General features: G+C 46.7%; 3 protein-coding genes across 3 annotated transcripts in view; 1 reads left to right on the top strand and 2 right to left on the bottom strand.

Moving 5' to 3' along the window:
• The window catches only part of LOC144326619 (uncharacterized), a 32905-nt gene extending 21141 nt beyond the window's left edge, over nt 1-11764 (bottom strand). The window contains 3 exon segments of the mRNA XM_077923152.1: nt 8569-8742; nt 10460-10633; nt 11665-11764. Coding sequence (XP_077779278.1) covers nt 8569-8742; nt 10460-10559 — 274 coding nt within the window. The 5' untranslated portion in view covers nt 10560-10633; nt 11665-11764.
• The window catches only part of LOC114592563 (uncharacterized), a 400972-nt gene continuing 380473 nt past the window's right edge, over nt 238-20736 (bottom strand). Inside the window, 1 exon segment of the mRNA XM_077923100.1 lies at nt 238-2035. Coding sequence (XP_077779226.1) covers nt 473-2035 — 1563 coding nt within the window. The 3' untranslated portion in view covers nt 238-472.
• LOC114592510 (uncharacterized) overlaps nt 18321-20736 on the top strand; it is a 32646-nt gene continuing 30230 nt past the window's right edge. Inside the window, exons 1-3 of the mRNA XM_077923456.1 lie at nt 18321-18516; nt 19508-19671; nt 20538-20711. Of these exons, the coding sequence (XP_077779582.1) occupies nt 18515-18516; nt 19508-19671; nt 20538-20711 (340 nt within the window). The 5' untranslated portion in view covers nt 18321-18514. The remainder of the gene's footprint in view (nt 18517-19507; nt 19672-20537; nt 20712-20736) is intronic.

Raw genomic sequence — 20736 nt, 5'->3', positions numbered from 1 at the left:
CCCCTGAATATAGAGCATGGTCCAATCCCCTGGACATTCTCAGACTTATAGAAGTCCTTCTCAAGGTCTTGAAGGAATCTAAAGAGGTGATTCAAGCAACACAAAAGGAGATTTCTCCTAAAGATCAGGAAGAACTTTCTGATAGTAAGAGCCAGCAGTGAAAAGGAACTCCCTCAGAAGGGGGTGGACTCTCCTTCATTGGAGGTATTTAAGAAGAAGTTGGATGGCCATCTGTCATGGATGCTTGAAATGAGGTTTTTTCTGCATTGGCGGGGGTTGGACTAGATTCCGAATCTACCATTCTATTATTTACCCTGCTGTGAGTTCTTGAATTGACTTATTTACAAGTGAAATTTTATCCACATTCCATGCGCTGATATGCTTTCAACTCTGTATGAATAATTTGGTGGGCCATGAGAGTGGCACTCTGACTGAAGCTCTTCCCACATTCCAAACACTAAGAGGTTTTCTCTCATGTATGAATTATTTGATGGGAAGCGAGACTGCGGCTGTGACTGAAGCTCTTCCCACAATCGAAGCACTGATAGGGTTTCTCCCCTGTATGGATTCTTTGATGGGAAGTGAGACTGTGGCTGTGACTGAAGCTCTTTCCACATTCAAAGCACTGATAGGGTTTCTCCCCTGTATGAATTCTTTGATGGGAACTGAGACTTTGCCTGTGACTGAAGCTCTTTCCGCATTCCAAGCACTGAAAGGGTTTCTCCCCTGTATGAATTCTTTGATGGGAAGTGAGATGTTGTCTGTGACTGAAGCTCTTTCCACATTCCAAGCACTGATAGGGTTTCTCCTCTGTATGAACTTTTTGATGGGAAGTGAGACTCTGCCTGTGACTGAAGCTCTTTCCACAATCCAAGCACTGAAAGGGTTTCTCCCCTGTATGGATTCTTTGATGGGAAGTGAGACTTTCCCTCTGACTGAAGCTCTTTCCACAATCCAAGCACTGATAGGGTTTCTCCTCTGAATGGATTCTTTTATGGATTATGAGATGGGGGCGTTGACTGAAGCTCTTCCCACATTCCAAGCACTGATAAGGTTTCTCCCCTGTATGGATTCTTTTATGGATTATGAGATGGGGGCTTTGACTGAAACTCTTCCCACATTCCAAGCACTGATAGGGTTTCTCCCCTGTATGGATTCTTTGATGCAAAGTGAGACTCTGGCTGTGACGGAAGCTCTTCCCACATTCCAAGCACTGATGTGGTTTCTCTCCTATATGAACTTTTTGATGGGAGGAGAGATTCCGACTGTGGCTGAAGCTCTTTCCACATTCCAAGCACTGATAGGATTTCTCTCCGGTATGAATTCTTTGATGGGAAGTGAGAATGTACTTTTGACTGAAGCTCTTTCCACATTCCAAGCACTGAAAGGGTTTCTCTCCTTTATGAAGTTTTTGATGCAAAGAGAGATTGCTGATCTGACTGAAGCTCTTCCCACATTCCAAGCACTGATAGGGTTTCTCCCCTGAATGAATTCTTTGATGGCAAGTGAGAGTGTTCTTTTCCCTGAAGCTCTTCCCACATTCAAAGCACTGATAGGGTTTCTCCCCAGTATGAATTCTTTGATGCAAAGTGAGACTGTCCTTTCGACTGAAGCTCTTCCCACATTCCATGCACTGATAGGGTTTCTCCCCTGTATGAATTCTGTGATGGGAATAGAGACGCCGACTTTGACGGAAGCTATTCCCACATTCAAAGCACTGATATGGTTTCTCCCCTGTATGACTTCTTTGATGGGAAGTGAGACCCTGCCTCTGACTGAAGCTTTTTCCACATTCCAAGCACTGATATGGTTTCTCCCCTGAATGAATTCTTTGATGGGAAGTGAGATGTGAGCTTTTACTGAAGCTCTTTCCACATTCTAAGCACTGATAGGGTTTCTCCCCTGTATGAGTTCTTTGATGGTAAGTGAGAGTCTGCCTGTGACTGAAGCTCTTTTCACACTCCAGGCACTGATAGGGTTTCTCCCCTGTATGAATTCTTTGATGGTAAGTGAGATGTATGCTTTGATTAAAGCTCTTTCCACATTCTAAGCACTGAAACGGTTTCTCCCCTGTATGAATTCTTTGATGGCGAGTGAGATGATCCTTTCGACTAAAGCTCTTTCCACATTCTCTGCCGTGATAAAATTTCTCTCCTCTATGAATTATTTTCTGTGAAGTGAGGCTATCCCTCCGAATGAAGCTCTTTCGTTGATGGGAGGTGGACTGGGAGCTCTGGCCGATGTTCTCTCCATACTCTGAATATTTATTTGATTTCTCCGATATGTGGATTCTGTTGTGGTCCCCCTTGTTCTTCCCTTCCCATTCATCACCATCTGCAATGAAGAGAGAAGATAATTATTGCCTCAGAAAGAAATGGAGCTCCAGATTATTGAACAGAGTTCCCCGCCCCCCCAACTCACTAAGAGACTTGAGAGTGCTCCGTTTCAGCCTCAAGAGGACAGCCTTGAAGTCTAACTTAACGGCATTGTAGATGTGTGGCATCTTCAACCCCCTAACACTTGAGCACGCCTGAGGGGTGCCTGATTCTCTTGAAACAAATGGGCCACACTGCCTGCATACTGTGACCAGGGTTCAGATGACACAGAACCATCAAACCCACCACCTGACCCCTCCCCCAGCAAGGCACTGCCATGTTAGGGTAAGTTGTACTAAGTCTGCATCGCTGCCCCGGACCCCAACCCCACTCAGAGCGAAGGGGACGTGCTTCACATCCAATATTGAACAAAGTTAATGAATGCTTGTGATAAAGGAAGGACTGAAGTCAGATGTGAGGCCTTACAATAGTTTTCACTGCCTTTGTTTCTGGTAATAACTGACATATTGCTTGGCTTTTATTTGTGATAGATTTGATTTGGCTCAATCCTGGAATCCACCCCATATTCAAGGTCAGTCATCTCTTTGGTCAATCAAATGCAAACAGAAGCCAAAACAACAAACCTGACAGAAGTTACTTCAACTTCCCTAAAAACTCTCAAGCCCACACTTAAAAAGGCCTGGGTTTTTCAGACAAGCCTGGTCATTGTTTCAAAAGGCATGACTAGACAAAGAATATTCACAAACAGTTGACTTCCGGGTTAGCACCTCCGGCAATGGCGGAGCTCCTCCGATCGGGAGGAACTTGCTCCGTGAAAAACAGGGTCTGACCACGCCGGCGAAGGCGGAGACTCTCAGAAATCACAAGTGGAAGAATCCTGTGAACTTGGGATTTGGCTGGCACCTTTTGCTCCCCCCTAATCGCGGGGAGACCCGGTATCGAGAATCCGGAGCGACGTGGGGTGAGCGGCGCGGTGCTTTGAATCGACCGCTTCTTTCACGGAGTGAAGCCGCATTGCTGCTGTCGGAGAGCGCTGACTTTTTTCCTGTGGACAATTGGATTTTAAACAACAACCCATGAGTAGAACAGAAAATTGGACTTTTAAATAATTTAATTTGGCACCGAACGGGGAAGGTTCAAACAGGAAGTCCACCTTCCCTTTCTGTAAACAGACTGAAGCAAAGTAGTTGTTAACTAAGGTCTTGGAAAGTCTCATGTAAAGGATTAAAACCCCACTGATTGAAACTACTTAACACCCTTGGAAGCAGGAGAAGAGGGGGGGAATTTTGACCAAGTGAACCTGCAGGAGAAAGTGAAAAATCAAAAATTGAATCACCACGTCTCTGAACCTGGGAACGGTTTGCAAAAGTCCTTTGACGGTGAACAGGATAAATTTGACAGCTAGCCATAAAAGAAAGACATTGTTTCCATCGTCCACTTCTGCGCTTAAAAAGAAGAAAAGGTAACTGAAAACTGTTACTATTTTACTTTTGGAATTGTGCTGGAAAGGATTGATACAAATGGAGACTGTCTTCCTCTAGAGGGAGTTTTGGGACATTGTTACAAAAGTACAGCTGCAGACTTTGGCTTTAAGATAAAGACTGTGGGAAACCAGGTTTTGACCTTGAACATCTCAAGAATGTCGGCTAAGGAAGACGTAGTGTCTGTATTGAATAAGACCATTTATTTGTTGGGAAAGCTGCTGTAGTAAAGTTGGTACTGTTTAGAAATCATTCCTTGGTCAAGTAAAAAGAGTGAGGCCTTGTGGGAACTCCATCAGCCACAAGGACCCTGGGAAAGAAGTTGTGTTTCTTTAAACTCTAGACTAGCTGGCTCCTTGGCGTGAAAGGTTTATTGGGATAAAGGAAGCCTTGATTTAATGAAAGGGCAGACACCTGGGTCTAAGGGTGTGAACATCCCCCCCCCCCCAATGATGTTATCTGTCCTTGAAATGCTTGGGAATGGGTATCTGCATAATTTCCATGGAAGGGAGGAAACCCTTTGATTTGGGCTCTGGATTCTAAATTGACCCAGCTGCCAAGGGGTAGATTGATCGACTAGCAAGCCGGTCATTGGTGAGTTTAAAAATTAATTAAGACTTATGATTGCCTTGAGAGTTACGACGCCAAGTGCGAATTGGGGATAAAAGATCAGGGGATTGTTTGAGAAGTTGCTCTCTGCCATTGCTCACTGCAATCCGCAAAGATGCCCGGCTGTTGATGTTCCACCTAATAACCGTCGTCTCGTCTTTTGTAATGGAGATCTACGAAAGCCTTCAATTTGTGGACTCTTGAAAAGGACTCTGACTATCCTATTTGTGTTTGACTTTGTGAGTATGTAAGTTAGTTAGACTATACAATGTCTTTATTTTCTTATCTGTAAGTTTCAAAAGATGTGCCTGCTTCTTTTAGCATGTTTACTTATGTTATTTTAAAATAAACTTTTAAGAAAGAAACTGTTTTAGTTTGTGTGCCTTCCCGGGGGAATAGCTAAGTCCTAGCCTTACGCTTGGTTACGCTCTACCGTAGAATTTCTGTCTGCAAGTCTGTGGAAACAACTTGTAGAGTGGGGATAGCCAGTGATAACGGGTCACAGCCTTCTCCCTGGGTTGTGGTTCTGGGTCCCCTGGAATAGAGGGAGTGGTGGCAGCCCTACCGGGTCGATTTCGTTCTGTTTTGCAAAAAGTAATGTGCCTGCCAACCCTGCCCTAGGAGACCTAGTCTGGCCGGAGAGCAGATACAGGTGAGGGAGGGGCAAGCGGTTGGGGGCCGACATTACTACAGCTGCATAAACAGATAGATGTCATGGCTACTAATATTGATATCCTGGGAACAAAAGTGGGCATCAGCACAGAAGTTGACCAGAATCTGGCACAGGAATCTATTCTAATTGAACAAATGGATGAATCGGAGAAGGAGAAAGTTGTTGTTGTTGAATATAAAGCAATACAAGGGGGAGCCTCAACCTTACAGATGCAAATGGAGGATTACAAGTTGAGGCCCTATATGACTGTAACTAGAAAAAGCCAGATTATGAAGATGGGAGCCTGGCCTGGTCTGGAAAAGGAAAGTTGGAGAGATCCCCGTATGCAGGGATCAATTGACTTTTGGGATATGAACTTGGGCCAGGAGGAGATTGGAGCTTTTGGGGCCTTTGGATTTGGAGGAATTGTGAAACAAGATTTGGAATCCTTTATGGGCCCTAGCTTTAACCATGGAAACCTGGCCGACTTGTTAAGAAGGAATAAAAGTATTGTTGGTTTGGAGCTTCCCCAAGATCTGCTTTTTAGTATCAAAGATTATCAAGAAGATCGGCAGAAGGGACGTGAAGAAGAGTTAAGAGCCTCGGATATAAGATCTCCAGGTTGATGGACTGTTGAGGGTTGATGGAAGTGACAGCAGGGCCCGAGACCAGGGAGAGGAGACGGTGGAAGAAGATTGGGAATTCAAAGTGTATATATGGAGACTTAAAAAAATTTAATGAGGGATGGAAAAATCGTGGAATTAAATTTTATGACCCTAGGGGAAATGTCTTAAGAGATTAAGTTCAAATATATTAGTTTTAACGAGAAATAAGATTAAATAAAGTAAAAATGGATTGTTAATTGATGAAAGAAGAGAATGTAAAATTACAGTATATTAAGATAAATTATTAGGATAAAAACAAAGATGAAGGATTTGCTGAAATATCTAATTGAATTAGAATACAAAAAAGGGAGGTGTGAGGAGGTCAAGGAAATAAGCTAAGGAAAGAAAGTTATGTAAAGGTTTGACTTGTTCTTTTTTAATTCTATGTATCTTTTTTCTCTTTTGTTTGTTTTCTTTTCTTACTTTTTTTTGATGCGACTTTCTTTTAGGCATTGTTTTCTTTTCTTTTCTTTGTTTAATTTGGGGTGGTTTTTTGTTTATATATATATTTTTTCATGTAAACTTTAAAATCTTAATAAAATTTATTATTAAAAAAAGATATCCCTCCATTCAGGGCTCATGGTGTGGATGTTAGAATCCCAGATGCCGTTGGTCTCCTTCCAAATAGTGGAGGTTCATCAAATAGAGCAGGGGTGCCCAACAGGTCGATCACGATCTACTGGTAGATCCCTGCGAGGTTTTGGTCAATCGCAGTCAATCGCTGGCCCCCTCCTGGATCCTCCTACCATTGTTGGAGAATGGAAGACAGAGCTTACAAACCGAGGCTGGAGGCTGTTTTCCCCCCAGCGCTCCTTTGGTGAGTTGCTAATAAAAGCTCAACAACTTTGACCTGAACCCCTACAAAACAGGGGGAGATCACTCCCAGTTTTTAATTCTGCGAGTAGATCGCAGTCTCTTGGAAGTTGGCCACCCCGAAATAGAGCTATGTATGGAATTTCAAAATTGATGTTTAATGAGAGGGTCCATGATCCCACAATTCTCCTCCTTGACTTCCTCACGCAAAGCTCTCTTGTCGGGATCCAGCAACGTCCCTGCCTCCTCTGAAACAAGCAGGAACATCTTCACCTACACACTCCCCATCAGCTGTTGCCTCAATCTAAATTTGGTCTAAATTTAAAGCTTTTTTCTAAATCTCTTACTTCAGTTTGAATCTCTTCTCATTTTCATGAGGAGACCAACTCTGTATACCGTATTTTTAGCCCCATAGGGTGCACCGGACCATATGGTGCACCTAGTCTTTAGGGGGGAAATAAAGGGGGGGAAATTATTCCCCCTCCCAGCCCCAAAGAGCAAAGAAGCCAAGACAGTGAGCGGGATCCATCCCGCTGGCTGTCTTGGCTTCCTCTTTAGTCGCACGCAAACTCACCAGCGGGGAGAGGCTGCAGGCGGCTTTGGCAGAAGCCAAGACAGTGAGCGGGATGGATCCCGCTTGCTCTCTTGGCTTCGTTTTTAGCTACGGGGCTGGGGCTGGGGCGGGGGAAGCCTGAGCGACCCCATCCCCCAGAAGAGGCAGCTATCCACAAGCCTTTTGAATGCGGCGGGAGTTCCCGCCGGGCTCCAAAGGCTCGCGGACAGCAGCCTGAAGCCCGGGTGTGCAGCGCCAACCCCTGCTGCGCACCGACCCCTATTGCCCTCCAGGCTTCAGCGACAGCCTGCATTCGCTCCATAGGACGTACAAACATTTCCTCTTCATTTCTGGAGGGGAAAAAGTGCGTCGGATATTCGGAAAAATAAGGATAGTTTAATTGGTAACATAAAATGGAAAATGACTATTACTCGCACTTAATCTAAGCCCAACGGCCACAATAGCTTTTGACTAGGAATTCAGCTATGCGAAGTTGAATGTTCTCTGTTCTCCGCTGTTTACCCTTTTTTGTTTCAATTTATACCAATTCATGAACTCAGAACTTATATACTGATCACCAACGAGGAACGACATGTTATTCCTGCAAATTTATTCTGCAAGTTTTGAGATATTCAAATGACATGAGAAGAATGAGTCTATACATTTGTATCATTTATTAGTCCTATAATCCTTGTTTTTAAAAGCAATAAAAAGTGTTTCCAAAAAGTAAAGATAATGGGGCAACACACGGAGGCCCCACCTGCAGTCAATCCCGAAATTAGGATCAGGTAGTTTAAGAATGTAGGATCAGCTTCGAGTGCTGCGCGATGGATCAGTGACTTGTTCTGTTGCTCTGTTTTCTCCTATCTCTCCTCCTCCAATTTAAACCAATTCATGAACTCAGAACTGCTACACTGACCACTAATGATGAACCATATGTTATAGAGATTCCTGCAAATTACTTCTACTAGTTTTGAGAATCATATGAGAAGACTGAGAAGACTGAGAAGACTCAGTCTACATATTTGTATTATATATTAGTCTTATATGATCCCTGTTTTTAAAAGAAAATGAAAAGTTATTCCTAAAAGAAAAGTAAAAGGCGAAACACACTGGCCCCATCTGCAGTCAATCCAGAAATTAGGATCAGGTAATTTAAAGAATCATGGCTTCTAGTGCTGCGCGACGGATCAGTGAGTTCTCTGACATTGGTAGGGCATTCAGAGCACAGTACTGGCGCCAATACATCACGGTGGCCGGGGAGCTGTGACGTATTCCTGGCTCAAATTGCCTGCAGATGTCAAAGGCGCTGGAAGGCAGGTGGAGGAGCCCAAAAAGGTGCCCACCTTCTCAATCTCCATCCGCCTGCCTGCCTCATCCCACCCCCAAGTTGAGCAAGCCCCAGTACCTCTCCAGCCCCATCCATCCATGTCCCCATCTCCCCTCCCCTGGGACTCACCAGATATCTCGGAGGTCCCTGGGAGGGAACGCTCAGAGGCTGTGAGGAGGGATGCAGGAGACAACCTGACCAGGTCAACTGTCCATCTTCCCCCTTCCATCCTCGCTAGGTTTACAGATTCAGTCTCTTTCATCCTTCCTGAGGAGTCGAGAAGCCACCACAAGCTGCAGGGTCCTGGGAGAGAGGAAGAAAAGAAGGGAGCCTCAGAGGCCCTGCAGGGATTCTGCTGCCCTAGATATTCCCCTGCTCCTGGAGAAGCACAAATGGGGCAGCCCCTTCCCAACAGAAACCCCATTTGCAACATCTACAGCGATTCCCATTTAATCTGTTTGCACCTCACCCCACTTCTAAAGGCTGGCATGGTATGCACACTAGTGACCTGAGAGTAGACCCCATTGAACTCAGTGGGGCTTATGGATAGAACTTGGTGCAAAAACCAGGCACCATCCTGTCCCCAAGCTGGAAAACTGGAAACCCAGAGCATGGGCAGAAAATAGCCGAGTAGCTATTACATATAGGTGCCCCCACATCTCAGTGCAAGAGATGACTTAGCAGTTGAGCTGGCTGGGCCCCAAACCTCTTTCTTCTCATCATTAGAGCTGCTGAGAGACCCGAGAAGGTTGGGAATAGGATCTGGCTCCTGCTGTTTCTTAGCCACCTCCTCATTTTCCTTATTCACGCAAAATGGAGTGATTTTTGGTTGTGCTTTCTTTAGAGAAGCTCTCTTTGGAGCAGGGCCCGTGGCACTCGGGGAGAGACCAGAAATTTTTGTAACCACTCCAGGTCAACACCGACTTGCTCCTTAATTCCTTTTTTTAAAAAAAATATACATTTTTTTATTAGGAATTCCAACATAACAATTTTAACAAAAATACATCATCCACATTATCCCCCCCCATTTCCCCCCTAAAAAAGAAAAAAGAAAAAAATCCCTCCCCACCCTCAAGACTTCCCTCAGTTCCTCTCTCTGGTTTCGCAACACATAATTTTATCTGCATGTTATAAAATTGTAAAAATCCTCAATTTCTCTATCTACATATTACCAATAAAGAGTTTGTAATGAAGTTGGGAAATCATAGCAAGTTAAAACTTTGGCTCTTGCTAAAGAAGAGCATTATGGGAGAGCCAAACGCTGTAGAATTCTGGGAATGTGTATCTGCTTCTTAATTGCAGACTTTCTGTCTCAAAGAGTGTGAATAAGTTATCTTCTCCGTCTGCAGGAAGGAGGTTCACATTTAGCTGTTGAAGGATAAGTCTTTCACTGTTTCCATGGTGAAAGGGGGGGGGTCTTCCTCCTGAAACCCACCATGCAAGAGAAATAGGTCCTGCTCCAATGTGGAATAAATGAATAAAAATGAATCCTTAGCTGAATCAAAGGATTCTCCTTAAACTGCTTTCCTTGTTGAGGGTGCAATTAAGACTAAGAAACAGGGTGTTATCTGTGATAGTTTAAGAACTAGTACGCGTGCTCAAACGCTTCATGAATACACACCCCAAAAGGCGAAATTGCTATCTGAATGGACATGGGATGCATGTTATTGATGGGGGTACATATTAGAGGGATAATGTGTAGGTAGATTGGGTAGCCTGTAAACTGCAATTTCTTAACCAACAGGAATTGTAGGAGGGATATTCGAACGCTTTTAGGTTATAAATTATGTGTGATGTAAGCTGGAATGAGCACTCCTTTACAGCGTGAGCTGAGGGGCCGCCTGTGCATTACTGTAATAAATCTAGTGATGCCCGATCGTGGTGTAGACTCCTTTTTTACACAGAGTAAATTGACGCCCTCTGGGTAAAGATTCCTTGGGACATATTTGTCCAACACCTTGCCAATGTGTTTCCCCCCTCCGGTCTCCATCCATCCTTGCCCTTTCTCCCTGCAACTCACCAGATCTCTCTGAGGGCCCTGGGAGGGAATGCTCAACAGTTTTGGGGAGGGATGCAGGAGGCAGCCTGACCAAGTCAACCGTCCATCTTCCCCCTTTCATCCTCGCTAGCTTTGCAGGATCAGACTCTTTCAAACTTCCTAGGGAGCTCAGAAGCCAAAACAAGCTGCAGGTTCCTGAGAGGGAAGAAGAAACCAAAGGAGCTTCACAGACCCTGCAAGCCTTTTCCTGCCCCAGATATTTAGCTGTTGAAGGGTGAGTCTTTCACTATTTCGGTGGTGAAAGAGGGGTGCCTTCCTCTTCAAACCCACCATGCAAGAAAACCCAGCCACCTAGAATGGCTGGGGGAACCCGCCAGATGGGTGGGATATATATAATAACATCATCATCATCATCGACTAGAGTCATGCCTTTTGCGTCTCCTTTTATCTCTGTTAGATGGGAGCTTAGGCATTGCAGCCTCCCTGGCCACAAGTTCCCAGTTATTTCAATAACCCCAACCCCCCAATAATAGCAATTATAATTATTTCCCCGCCCATCTGGCAGGGCTTCCCCAGCCACTCTGCTGGCTGCCAGGTCCTCCCCCAACTCTCTTCCTCCAACCTGGCTTCCCTTTCACTGTTGCCCCCCTCACCCCAGACCACCTGCCCTAGAAGGGACTATGGCCAGGACACAAAGAAAGACGAAAATTAATGCAGGCATTTTTATAAAATTCCAGAAAGGGGCATTAGGCTGCAATAGATTGCAATGGGTTGCTTTGAAGTCAATTCAGCGCCAAATAATAATAATAATAATAATAATAATAATAATAATAATAATAATAATAAAGAATCCCGCGCGCCCCCCCTCACCGCCCTGCGCGTATTTTGCCAGAACAAAGTCGGCGACCCTAAGCAATTCTGACCCACGTCGACCGAAGGGCGGACTCGGTGTAAGGCAGAGCCCCACGTTTGGATCCCCCAGAAGATCCGGCTTCCCCATTAGGAGGAGGAAGGGGGCAGGAATCCAGCTTCCAGGGAAGAAAGGCTGGGGGGGGGGATAGGACGCCCCTCGCCTCGTGCAGGGATGTGACTTCAAGGAGATTCCTGAGCAGGAGCAAGAAGGCTGGGCTTCCCTCCCAGAAATCCTTCCCTCCCCCCCCTCAGCCCCCCAACACCCTCGTATTCGGGTCCCCCACCCACGAAATCTCCCGCCTGGCACGACTCACCCCTCGCCCTGCGCGCCGCATCTCTTCCTCTGCATCAGGAGGGACCACCCAAGACGAGCGGGGAGGGGAGGGGAGGGGAGGGGGGGGACAGAGGGAGGGTCTGTTTCCACTGGCCTCTCTAGGCAGCCGGGCTCTCTCTATTCCCTCCACCCTCCCCTTGGCTCCCTCTCCTCCCCAAATAGCACCACCTGCGCGCCTCGCCAATTGCATTTTCGTGTCAAGGCAGGGGGAGGGATCCGGATCCCGCAGAGAAGGGCGCTGGATTTGAGTCTTTGGTGCAAAACCAGCCTGGCTGGAGGATAGGGCCCCTCGTGGGCATCACTTTCACAGCAATCTATATATATATATTGCCGTGAAAGTGATGCCCACATATATATATATATATATACACACAGTATATATTGTTGTTGTTGTTTAGTTGTTTAGTCGTGTCCGACTCTTCGTGACCGCCTGGACCAGAGCACACCAGGCGCTTCTGTCCTCCACTACCTCCCGCAGTTTGGTCAAACTCATGCTGGTAACCTCGAAAACACTATCCAACCATCTCGTCCTCTGTCGCCCCCTTCTCCTTGTGCCCTCCATCTTTCCCAACATCAGGGTCTTCTCCAGGGAGTCTTCTCTTCTCATGAGGTGGCCAAGGTACTGGAGCCTCAGCTTCACAATCTGTCCTTCCAGTGAGCACTCAGAGCTGATTTCCTTCAGAATGGAGAGGTTGGATCTTCTTGCAGTCCATGGGACTCTCAAGAGTCTCCTCCAGCACCAGAATTCAAAAGCATCAATTCTTCGGCCATCAGCCTTCTTAATGGTCCAGCTCTCACTTCCATACATCACTACTGGAAAAACCATAGCTTTAACTATACAAACCTTTGTTGGCAAGGTGATGTCTCTACTTCTCAAGATGCTGTCTAGGCCTGTCATTGCCCTTCTCCCAAGAAGCAGGTGTCTTTTAATTTCGTGGCTGCTGTCATCATCTGCAGTGATCATGGACCCCAAGAAAGTAAAATCTCTCACTGCCTCCATTTCTTCCCCTTCTATTTGCCAGGAGGTGATGGGACCAGTGGCCATGATCTTCGTTTTTTTGATGTTGAGCTTCAGACCATATTTTGCGCTCTCCTCTTTCACCCTCATTAAAAGGTTCTTTAATTCCTCCTCACTTTCTGCCATCAAGGTTGGGTCATCTGCATATCTGAGGTTGTTGATATTTCTTCCGACAATCTTAATTCTGGCTTGGGATTCATCGAGCCCAGCCTTTCGCATGATGAATTCTGCATATAAGTTAAATAAGCAGGGAGACAATACACAGCCTTGCCATACTCCTTTCCCAATTTTGAACCAATCAGTCGTTCCATATCCAGTTCTAACTGTAGCTTCTTGTCCCACATAGAGATTTCTCAGGAGACAGATGAGGTGATCAGGCACTCCCATTTCTTTAAGAACTTGCCATAGTTTGCTGTGGTCGACACAGTCAAAGGCTTTTGCATAGTCAATGAAGCAGAAGTAGATGTCTTTCTGGAACTCTAGCTTTCTCCATAATCCAGCGCATGTTTGCAATTTAGTCTCTGGTTCCTCTGCCCCTTCGAAATCCAGCTTGCACTTCTGGGAGTTCTCGGTCCACATACTGCTTAAGCCTGCCTTGTAGAATTTTAAGCATAACCTTGCTAGCGTGTGAAATGAGTGCAATTGTGCGGTAGTTGGAGCATTCTTTGGCACTGCCCTTCTTTGGGATTGGGATGTAGACTGATCTTCTCCAATCCTCTGGCCACTGCTGAGTTTTCCAAACTTGCTTGCATATTAAGTGTAGCACCTTAACAGCATCATCGTTTAAAATTTTAAATAGTTCAGCTGGAATATAATCACTTCCACTGGCCTTGTTATTAGCAGTGCTTTCTAATGCCCATTTGACTTCACTCTCCAGGATGTCTGGCTCAAGGTCAGCAACCACACTACCTGGGGTGTACGAGCCATCCATTTCTTTCTGGTATAGTTCCTCTGTGTACTCTTGCCACCTCTTCTTGATGTCTCCTGCTTCTGTTAGGTCCTTTCCACTTTTGTCCTTTATTACGGTAATCTTTGTACGAAATGTTCCTTTCATATCTCCAATTGTCTTGAACAGATCTCTGGTTTTTCCCATTCTATTGTTTTCCTCTATTTCTTTGCCTTGCTCATTTAAGAAGGCCTTCTTGTCTCTCCTTGCTATTTTTTGGAAATCTGCATTCAATTTCCTGTATCTTTCACTATCTCCCTCGCATTTTGCTTGCCTTCTCTCCCCTGCTATTTGTAAGGCCTCGTTGGACAGCCACTTTGCTTTCTTGCATTTCCTTTTCATTGGGATGGTTTTAGTTGCTGCCTCCTGTATAATGTTACGATCCTCCATCCATAGTTCTTCAGGCACTCTGTCCACCAAATCTAAATCCTTAAACCTGTTCCTCACTTCCACTGCGTATTCATAAGGGATCTGTCTTAGATTGTATCTTACCGGCCCAGTGGTTTTTCCTACTTTCTTCAGTTTAAGCTTGAATTTTGCTATAAGAAGCTGATGATCTGAGCCACAGTCAGCTCCAGGTTTTGTTTTTGCTGACTGTATAGAGCTTCTCCATCTTTGGCTGCAAAGAATATAATCAATCTGATTTCGATGCTGCCCATCTGGTGATGTCCATGTGTAGAGTTGTCTCTTGTGTTGTTGGAAAAGAGTGTTTGTGATGACCAGCTTGTTCTCTTGACAGAACTCTATTAGCCTTTGCCCTGCTTCGTTTTGAACTCCAAGGCCAAATTTGCCAGTTGTTCCTTTTATCTCTTGCCTCCCTACTTTAGCATTCCAATCCCCTATAATGAGAAGAACATCCTTCTTTGGTGGCATTTCTATAAGGTGTTGTAAGTCTTCATAGAATTGGTCAATTTCAGTTTCTTCAGCACCAGTGGTTGGTGCATAAACTTGGATTACTGTGATGTTAAAAGGTCTGCCTTGGATTTGTATTGAGATCATTCTATCATTTTTGAGATTGCATCCCAGTACAGCTTTTGCCATTCTTTTGTTGACTATGAGGGCCACTCCATTTCTTTTATGGGATTCTTGCCCACAGTAGTAGATATGATGGTCATCCGAACTGAATTCGCCCATTCCCGTCCATTTTAGTTCACTGATGCCCAGGATGTCAATATTTATTCTTGCCATCTCATTTTTGACCACATCCAACTTACCCAGGTTCATGGTTCTTACATTCCAGGTTCCTATGCAATATTTTTCTTTACAACATTGGACTTTCCTTTCGCTTCCAGGCATATCCGCAACTGAGCGTCCTTTCGGCTTTGGCCCAGCCGCTTCATCAGATCTGAATCTACTTGTACTTGTCCTCCACTCTTCCCCAGTAGCATGTTGGACGCCTTCCGACCTGAGGGGCTCATCTTCCAGCGCCATAACTTTTATATGCCTGTTGCCTTTGTCCGTGGAGTTTTCTTGGCAGGGATACTGGAGTGGCATGCTGGTTCCTGCTCCAGGTGGATCACGTTTGGTCAAAACTCTCCACTATGAGCTGTCCATCTTGGGTGGCCCTGCACGGCATAGCTCATAGCTTCTCTGAGTTATTCAAGCCCCTTCGCCATGGCAAGGCAGTGATCCATGAAGGGGTATACAGTGGTACCTCGGGTTAAGTACTTAATTTGTTCCGGAGGTCTGTTCTTAACCTGAAACTGTTCTTAACCTGAAGCACCACTTTAGCTAATGGGGCCTCCCGCTGCTGCTGCGCCGCTGCCGTGTGATTTCTGTTCTCATCCTGAAGCAAAGTTCTTAACCCAAGGTACTATTTCTGGGTTAGTGGAGCCTGTAAGCTGAAGTGTATGTAACCTGAAGCATATGTAATCCGAGGTCCCACAGTATCCCTTCCCAGCTCTTGCCACCAGGTGCTGTGAGTTACCAATCAGCCTCACCTGTGAGGCCGCACCTTGCCTCTTCAGAACAAACATAGGAAGGCCCCTGTCCTGGTCACAGGGCCTGGCTCCTGTACGCACACCTGACACTCACTATAAGAACTGCCCCCTCCTGACTGGAAGGTGACCCGGAGGAGCCTGAATTTCCCCAGGTTCTGCTGCTCCTGCCTCAGTCAGCCCTCCCAGGACACTACTGTCCATAGACCTTCCCCGGACCCCCAACTGGGTCTCCCTCTCCAAGCTGAGAGGGTCTTTCGTCTCGCTGTGGACAGTCTCCTCAGGGTGGGTGTTCAACCCAAATCAGAACCAAATTTTCCTCAGACAAATCCTATCCTCCACCCACCTCCAAACAATCCCCCTCCCTCTTCTCAAATCCAGCCCTGTTTCTCCTCTCAAATCTAGCCCTGCCCCTCAACCTGAGCCCCATCTGATTCTAACTTCTCAAGTCAAGCCCTTCTCCAACTTTCTTCCCTCAGAAACAGCTCCTTCTATTTTCCCTCCAAAAGTGCTGGCTCCGCCCCCTCCGTCTTGGGAACCAATCAGAGAGAGGACCCGGCCCTCTGACGGAATTTCGGGGGAACCGCATCACCAGACTGCTGCCCCTCACATGTCATTTTGATATCTTAGTATTATTATTATGCATAAAGCAAATGGCAAAAGTAGTGCGTAATGGCTCATTCGGGAGGGCGTCAGTTTGCCTGGACTCCAGTTCATTTCGCCATCACAAAGTGCAGCTGATGAACTAGGTTTCTGCTTCATGGAAGCTTTCCTCTCCTCCGCCTGTCCATGCTTTTCCCCAGTCCTCCTCTCCCCGCAATAGAGGAATAAAGGAAGCAGGGGGCTTTGGCTGAGCGTCTGCGGAAAGGGAAGGAGGGCAGAACAGGTGTTTCCACCCACTACACCCCACTGCCTCTCTCTTGACCCCGGGGTAGAGGATGCAGCCCCTTCTTCAGGACGCAGCCGGCTTCTGCATCTCGCCTCGCTGTGTCCTTTTTGCAGAGCCCACTTCCAGTCTAGAGGCCTGGGCATAGCCAGGATTTATATCAGGGGTGCAGAACCGAGCTATCTGCAACGCGATAGGTCAGTTAGTTAAGTCTTTCTTTCTTTCTTTCTTTCTTTCTTTCTTTCTTTCTTCCTTCCTTCCTTCCTTCCTTCCTTCCTTCCTTCCTTCCTTCCTTCTTTCTTTTCTTTTCTTTTCTTTTCTTTTCTTTTCTTATTTATTTATTTGTTTGATTGATTGCGGGGGGCGGGGGGCGAATATTCCCTCTACTCCCGCAGAGTTGCATTGACTTCCTCCATCCCACCCGCTCCCCCCAGGGAGCTTTGAAAGGAGGCCGTGCATGGCATGCTTGGCGGACCAGGATGGTGCAGGCTGGCAGTTGGAGGGCGTCTCTCGTGGATGCTTCCGTGGAGAGTCCAGCATCGCAGCGGGTTGGGCTGGATGACCCTCGCGGGTCCCCTTGAATCTCTCCCATTCCCCGATTCTCTTATTGTAAGCCAACCAGCCCCATATTGGTCTTGCACCCTGGTCCTGGCCTCCTGCCGCCGCCCCTGAGGATGTTAGAATCCTAGAGTTGGAAAGGGACCCGAGGGTCATCTAGTCCAACCCCCTGCAATGCAGGGCTCTTTTGCCCAACATGAGTCTCGAACCCGCAACCCTGGGATGAAGAGCCTCAGGCTGCACCCACTGAGCCATCCCACCTATCGCCCCTCCAATATGTCATTCCCCAACCCAAGGGGCTTTTGGCTCCCTAGGAGTTCGCCCCTAAGGATGCCCCTTTCCCAGCCTGGAAGCCTAGCCGAGCCTTGCCGAGTCATGTTCTAAATCTGGGGGGATCTCACGACGTGATCGGGATCCCTCTCGGTGCCTCGCCAGCTTTTTCCCTGGGCAGGAATCTCTGAGAGGCGAGGCTACGTAGGGGTTAAGGAGAGCGAGAGAGCCCGGTTGCCTAGAGCGGCCTGGGAAAGGCCCCTCTCTCCGTCCTTCCGACTCGCCTCCTCTTTCAGCTTGTCTTGGGAGGCCTCTGGGGCGGTGAGTCCTTTGGGCGAAGGGGAGGCTGTGGGGCGACGCGGGGTGCAGAGGAGGCTGTTGGGGGGCTGAGGGATGAATGGGAGGATCCCCTGGGGGGGAATGGAAGCCATGGGACCCAAGGCCTCTGACGTCCCAGCACCCCCGCCACCTACGACCCCCGAGGGGAGCGGGCTCTTTTGGGGGGCTCGGAACTGGGCGCCCCTTGAGAAGAGGGGGCTCCAAGTGGGGAAAGAGGGTGGGCATCCATCTTGGGCGATGCTTTCCTTGCGACCCCTGCATTGCTGGGGGTTGGACTAGATGACCCTCGGGGTCCCTTCCATTTCCACAGTTCTATGGTACTGGGGGGTGGAGCATTGGAGCCAACTCCATGGGGCCGGGAGGGGTTTGGCCCCCACAGTAAAACACTTGAGGGGCCTGGGGGTTGTCTGTGCATTGTATCATGTGATATTATATGGAGCAAGGCTTGCTGCCACCCCCCCCCTCCAATATTTAATTCAAGTTTGCACCCCTAGGGTAGAGAGAGTGTGTGATAGGAATTTTGAGGTCTTAGATATATGTTAAATGTTCATAACCTGGAACCATTTTTGAGTCCCAAACTGACCAAATGTTTTCTCTGCAAGGTCAAAGGAAAATGGAAAAGCCTCCCCGTTGTCCTTTCCTTCACAAATCCTATCTTAAGGGTATGTCTGTGTATGAATAGTGTGAGGCTGTGAACTGGCTCAGGAACTAAGTATTTATCATTACTAAATATTTATCAGTACAAAAGACTGGCCAGGCTCCCCAGGGTATCCAATAAAGTAAGCAGAGTATCCAATCAAGTAACCTGCCAGACAGGAGATAAAGGACAGGAGAAAAGCAACATTCAAATTTCTGTTTTAGACCGCCTTTTCTGTGATGTAGGTATGATTTATCTGGGGTGGTGGTCTTGAGCTACAGGGTGGCAATTTCAAAATGTCTATATAAGGCCTTGCACGCCATTGTTCTGAGTTCCTCCTGTGCGTGGTGAGTGAGGACCCTGTTGCAACAGATCAATAAAGATCAGGCTTACTAGCTGCTTTGCTTCTCAATATTCTCTGGTTGGGCTCTGTTATTTCCTCCTACTAATAGGAAAAAGGGCAGATTTTGTTTACAACAAGAGAGAGACGTGTCCTTTGGGAGAAAGGGCTCCATCTTGAGCGCTGGCAGGGAAATCTCCAGAGGCAAGATTTCCAAAATGGCAGGAAAAAAGGAAGTCCGAAGGAAAGGAGTGTTTTTAATGGAGTTAAGGAGAGCCTCTTTCAGTCATGAGCCTGCTGGGGTTCAGGAGGAAGTCACCCTTCTTTTCCTGTAGGTGGAGTTGCCGGGGTGCCTCTTAGGGAGGGAAATCTCTGCAGGGGTCTGGGGCTGCCTTGGCTTCTCCCCCTGCCCCCACAACTTGTTTAAACTTTGAGCTCTGTGAAATATTTTGAAAGAGGCTGGATCTGATCATCATCATTGCCATCTGAGGCTAAGAGAGGTGTGCTGAGTTCCAGGGGGTTGTGTGTGGAGGAGAAATGAATGGATGGGAGCTGGAGGGGGAAATGACCCCCCCCCCCAGTCAAGAAAGCCCTGGCTGGAGGAAGGGAGTGGAGCAGTCTTCTCCAAAGTATTCACCTGGTACATGTTTCTAGGTGTCACAGAAGAGGAGGAATATGCAGAGCAGACCTGTGCAGATTTACTCATAAGGAAGCCCCCATGGGGAGATTGAATTGACAGATTGAATTGGCATCACCAAAAAAACCTTAAAAATGGGGCTCCTGTTGGGAAGGGGGAACCCCTTTGGGGCTTTTCTAGGGGCAGCAGAATGTTTTGGGCAGGAGAATCCCTGCAGGGCCTCTGAGGCTCCCTTTGCTTCTTCCTCCCTCCCAGGAACCTGCATCTTCTGAGCTCCTCAGGAAGGACCAAAGCGGCTGAACCTGCAAACCTAGCAAGGATGGAAGGAGGAAGATGGACAGTTGACCTTATCAGACTGCCTCCTGCATCCCTCCCCAAAACCTCTGGGCGTTTTCTCCCAGGACACTCAGAGACATCTGGTAAGTTCCTATGGAGTGGAGATAGGGACACAGAAGGATCGATAGATGGATGGTGAAGAGGAAAACCTTCTCCCAGGCTTTTGAATGTTAGGTGCTATTTCCACTGCAGGACTGCTGGCTTAGTTGCTAATCTCCCCTTCTTGGGCAAGGTTCTTAAAAAAAATAAATCTGGATTTTTTTAAACAAAACATTTTTTTTATTACCAAAAAAATATTACAAATCCATAAACGAAGATTACCCTGAATCTTGTGGCTTCCCCCCATCCCCTCCGTTGGTCCTAATATTACCATCTACAACTGCATATAAGTCCATTGTCCATATTTTTCTGTTCATCCAAGTTATCCATAATCTTTAATACCTTACAAGTGCAGTTAAAATCCTTCTAATGTTTTCATCTGCTTACAACGGTCTCCTAGATAAATTGTAATCTCCCTATTATTATTATTTATCCCAACCATATAGGCAGCTGGGTTTTCTTTTCATTTCTCCTTTAGGGGTGTGTGTTCATGAAGCATGCGTACTAGTTCTTAAACTATCATCTGCTATTTCTCCTTGTGATCTCGAGTCACCTCTAAACTATAAATCTATCACTCTCAGGTTCAGCATGGGCCTTAACACATTCTTTCACAGATAACACCCTGTTTCTTAGTCTTAATTGCACCCTCTAACACGGAAAGGAGTTTAGGGAGAATCCTTTGATTCAGCTAAGGATTCATTTTTATTCATTTATTCCACATTGGAGCAGGACCTATTTTTCTTGCATGGTGGGTTTCAGGAGGAAGGCACCTTCTTTCACCATGGAAACAGTGAAAGACTTATCCTTCAACAGCTAAATGTGAGGCTCCCTTTGTTTCTTCATCCCTCAGAAACCTGCAGCTCGTTTTCGCTTGGGAGCTTCTCAGGAAGGATGAAAGAGTCTGATAATGCAAACCTAGCGAGAATGGAAAGAGGAAGATGGACGGTTGACTTGGTCAGGCTGCCTCCTGAATCCCACTCCAAAACTGTTGCGCATTTCCTCCCAGGGCCCTCAGAGAGATCTGGTGAGTTGCAGGGGATAAGATATGG

This window comes from Podarcis muralis, chromosome 2, assembly GCF_964188315.1.
Source record: "Podarcis muralis chromosome 2, rPodMur119.hap1.1, whole genome shotgun sequence".
Lineage (NCBI taxonomy): Eukaryota > Metazoa > Chordata > Lepidosauria > Squamata > Lacertidae > Podarcis > Podarcis muralis.
Note: the sequence above shows the minus strand (reverse complement) of the source record. Positions and strands in the feature narration are given on the sequence as shown.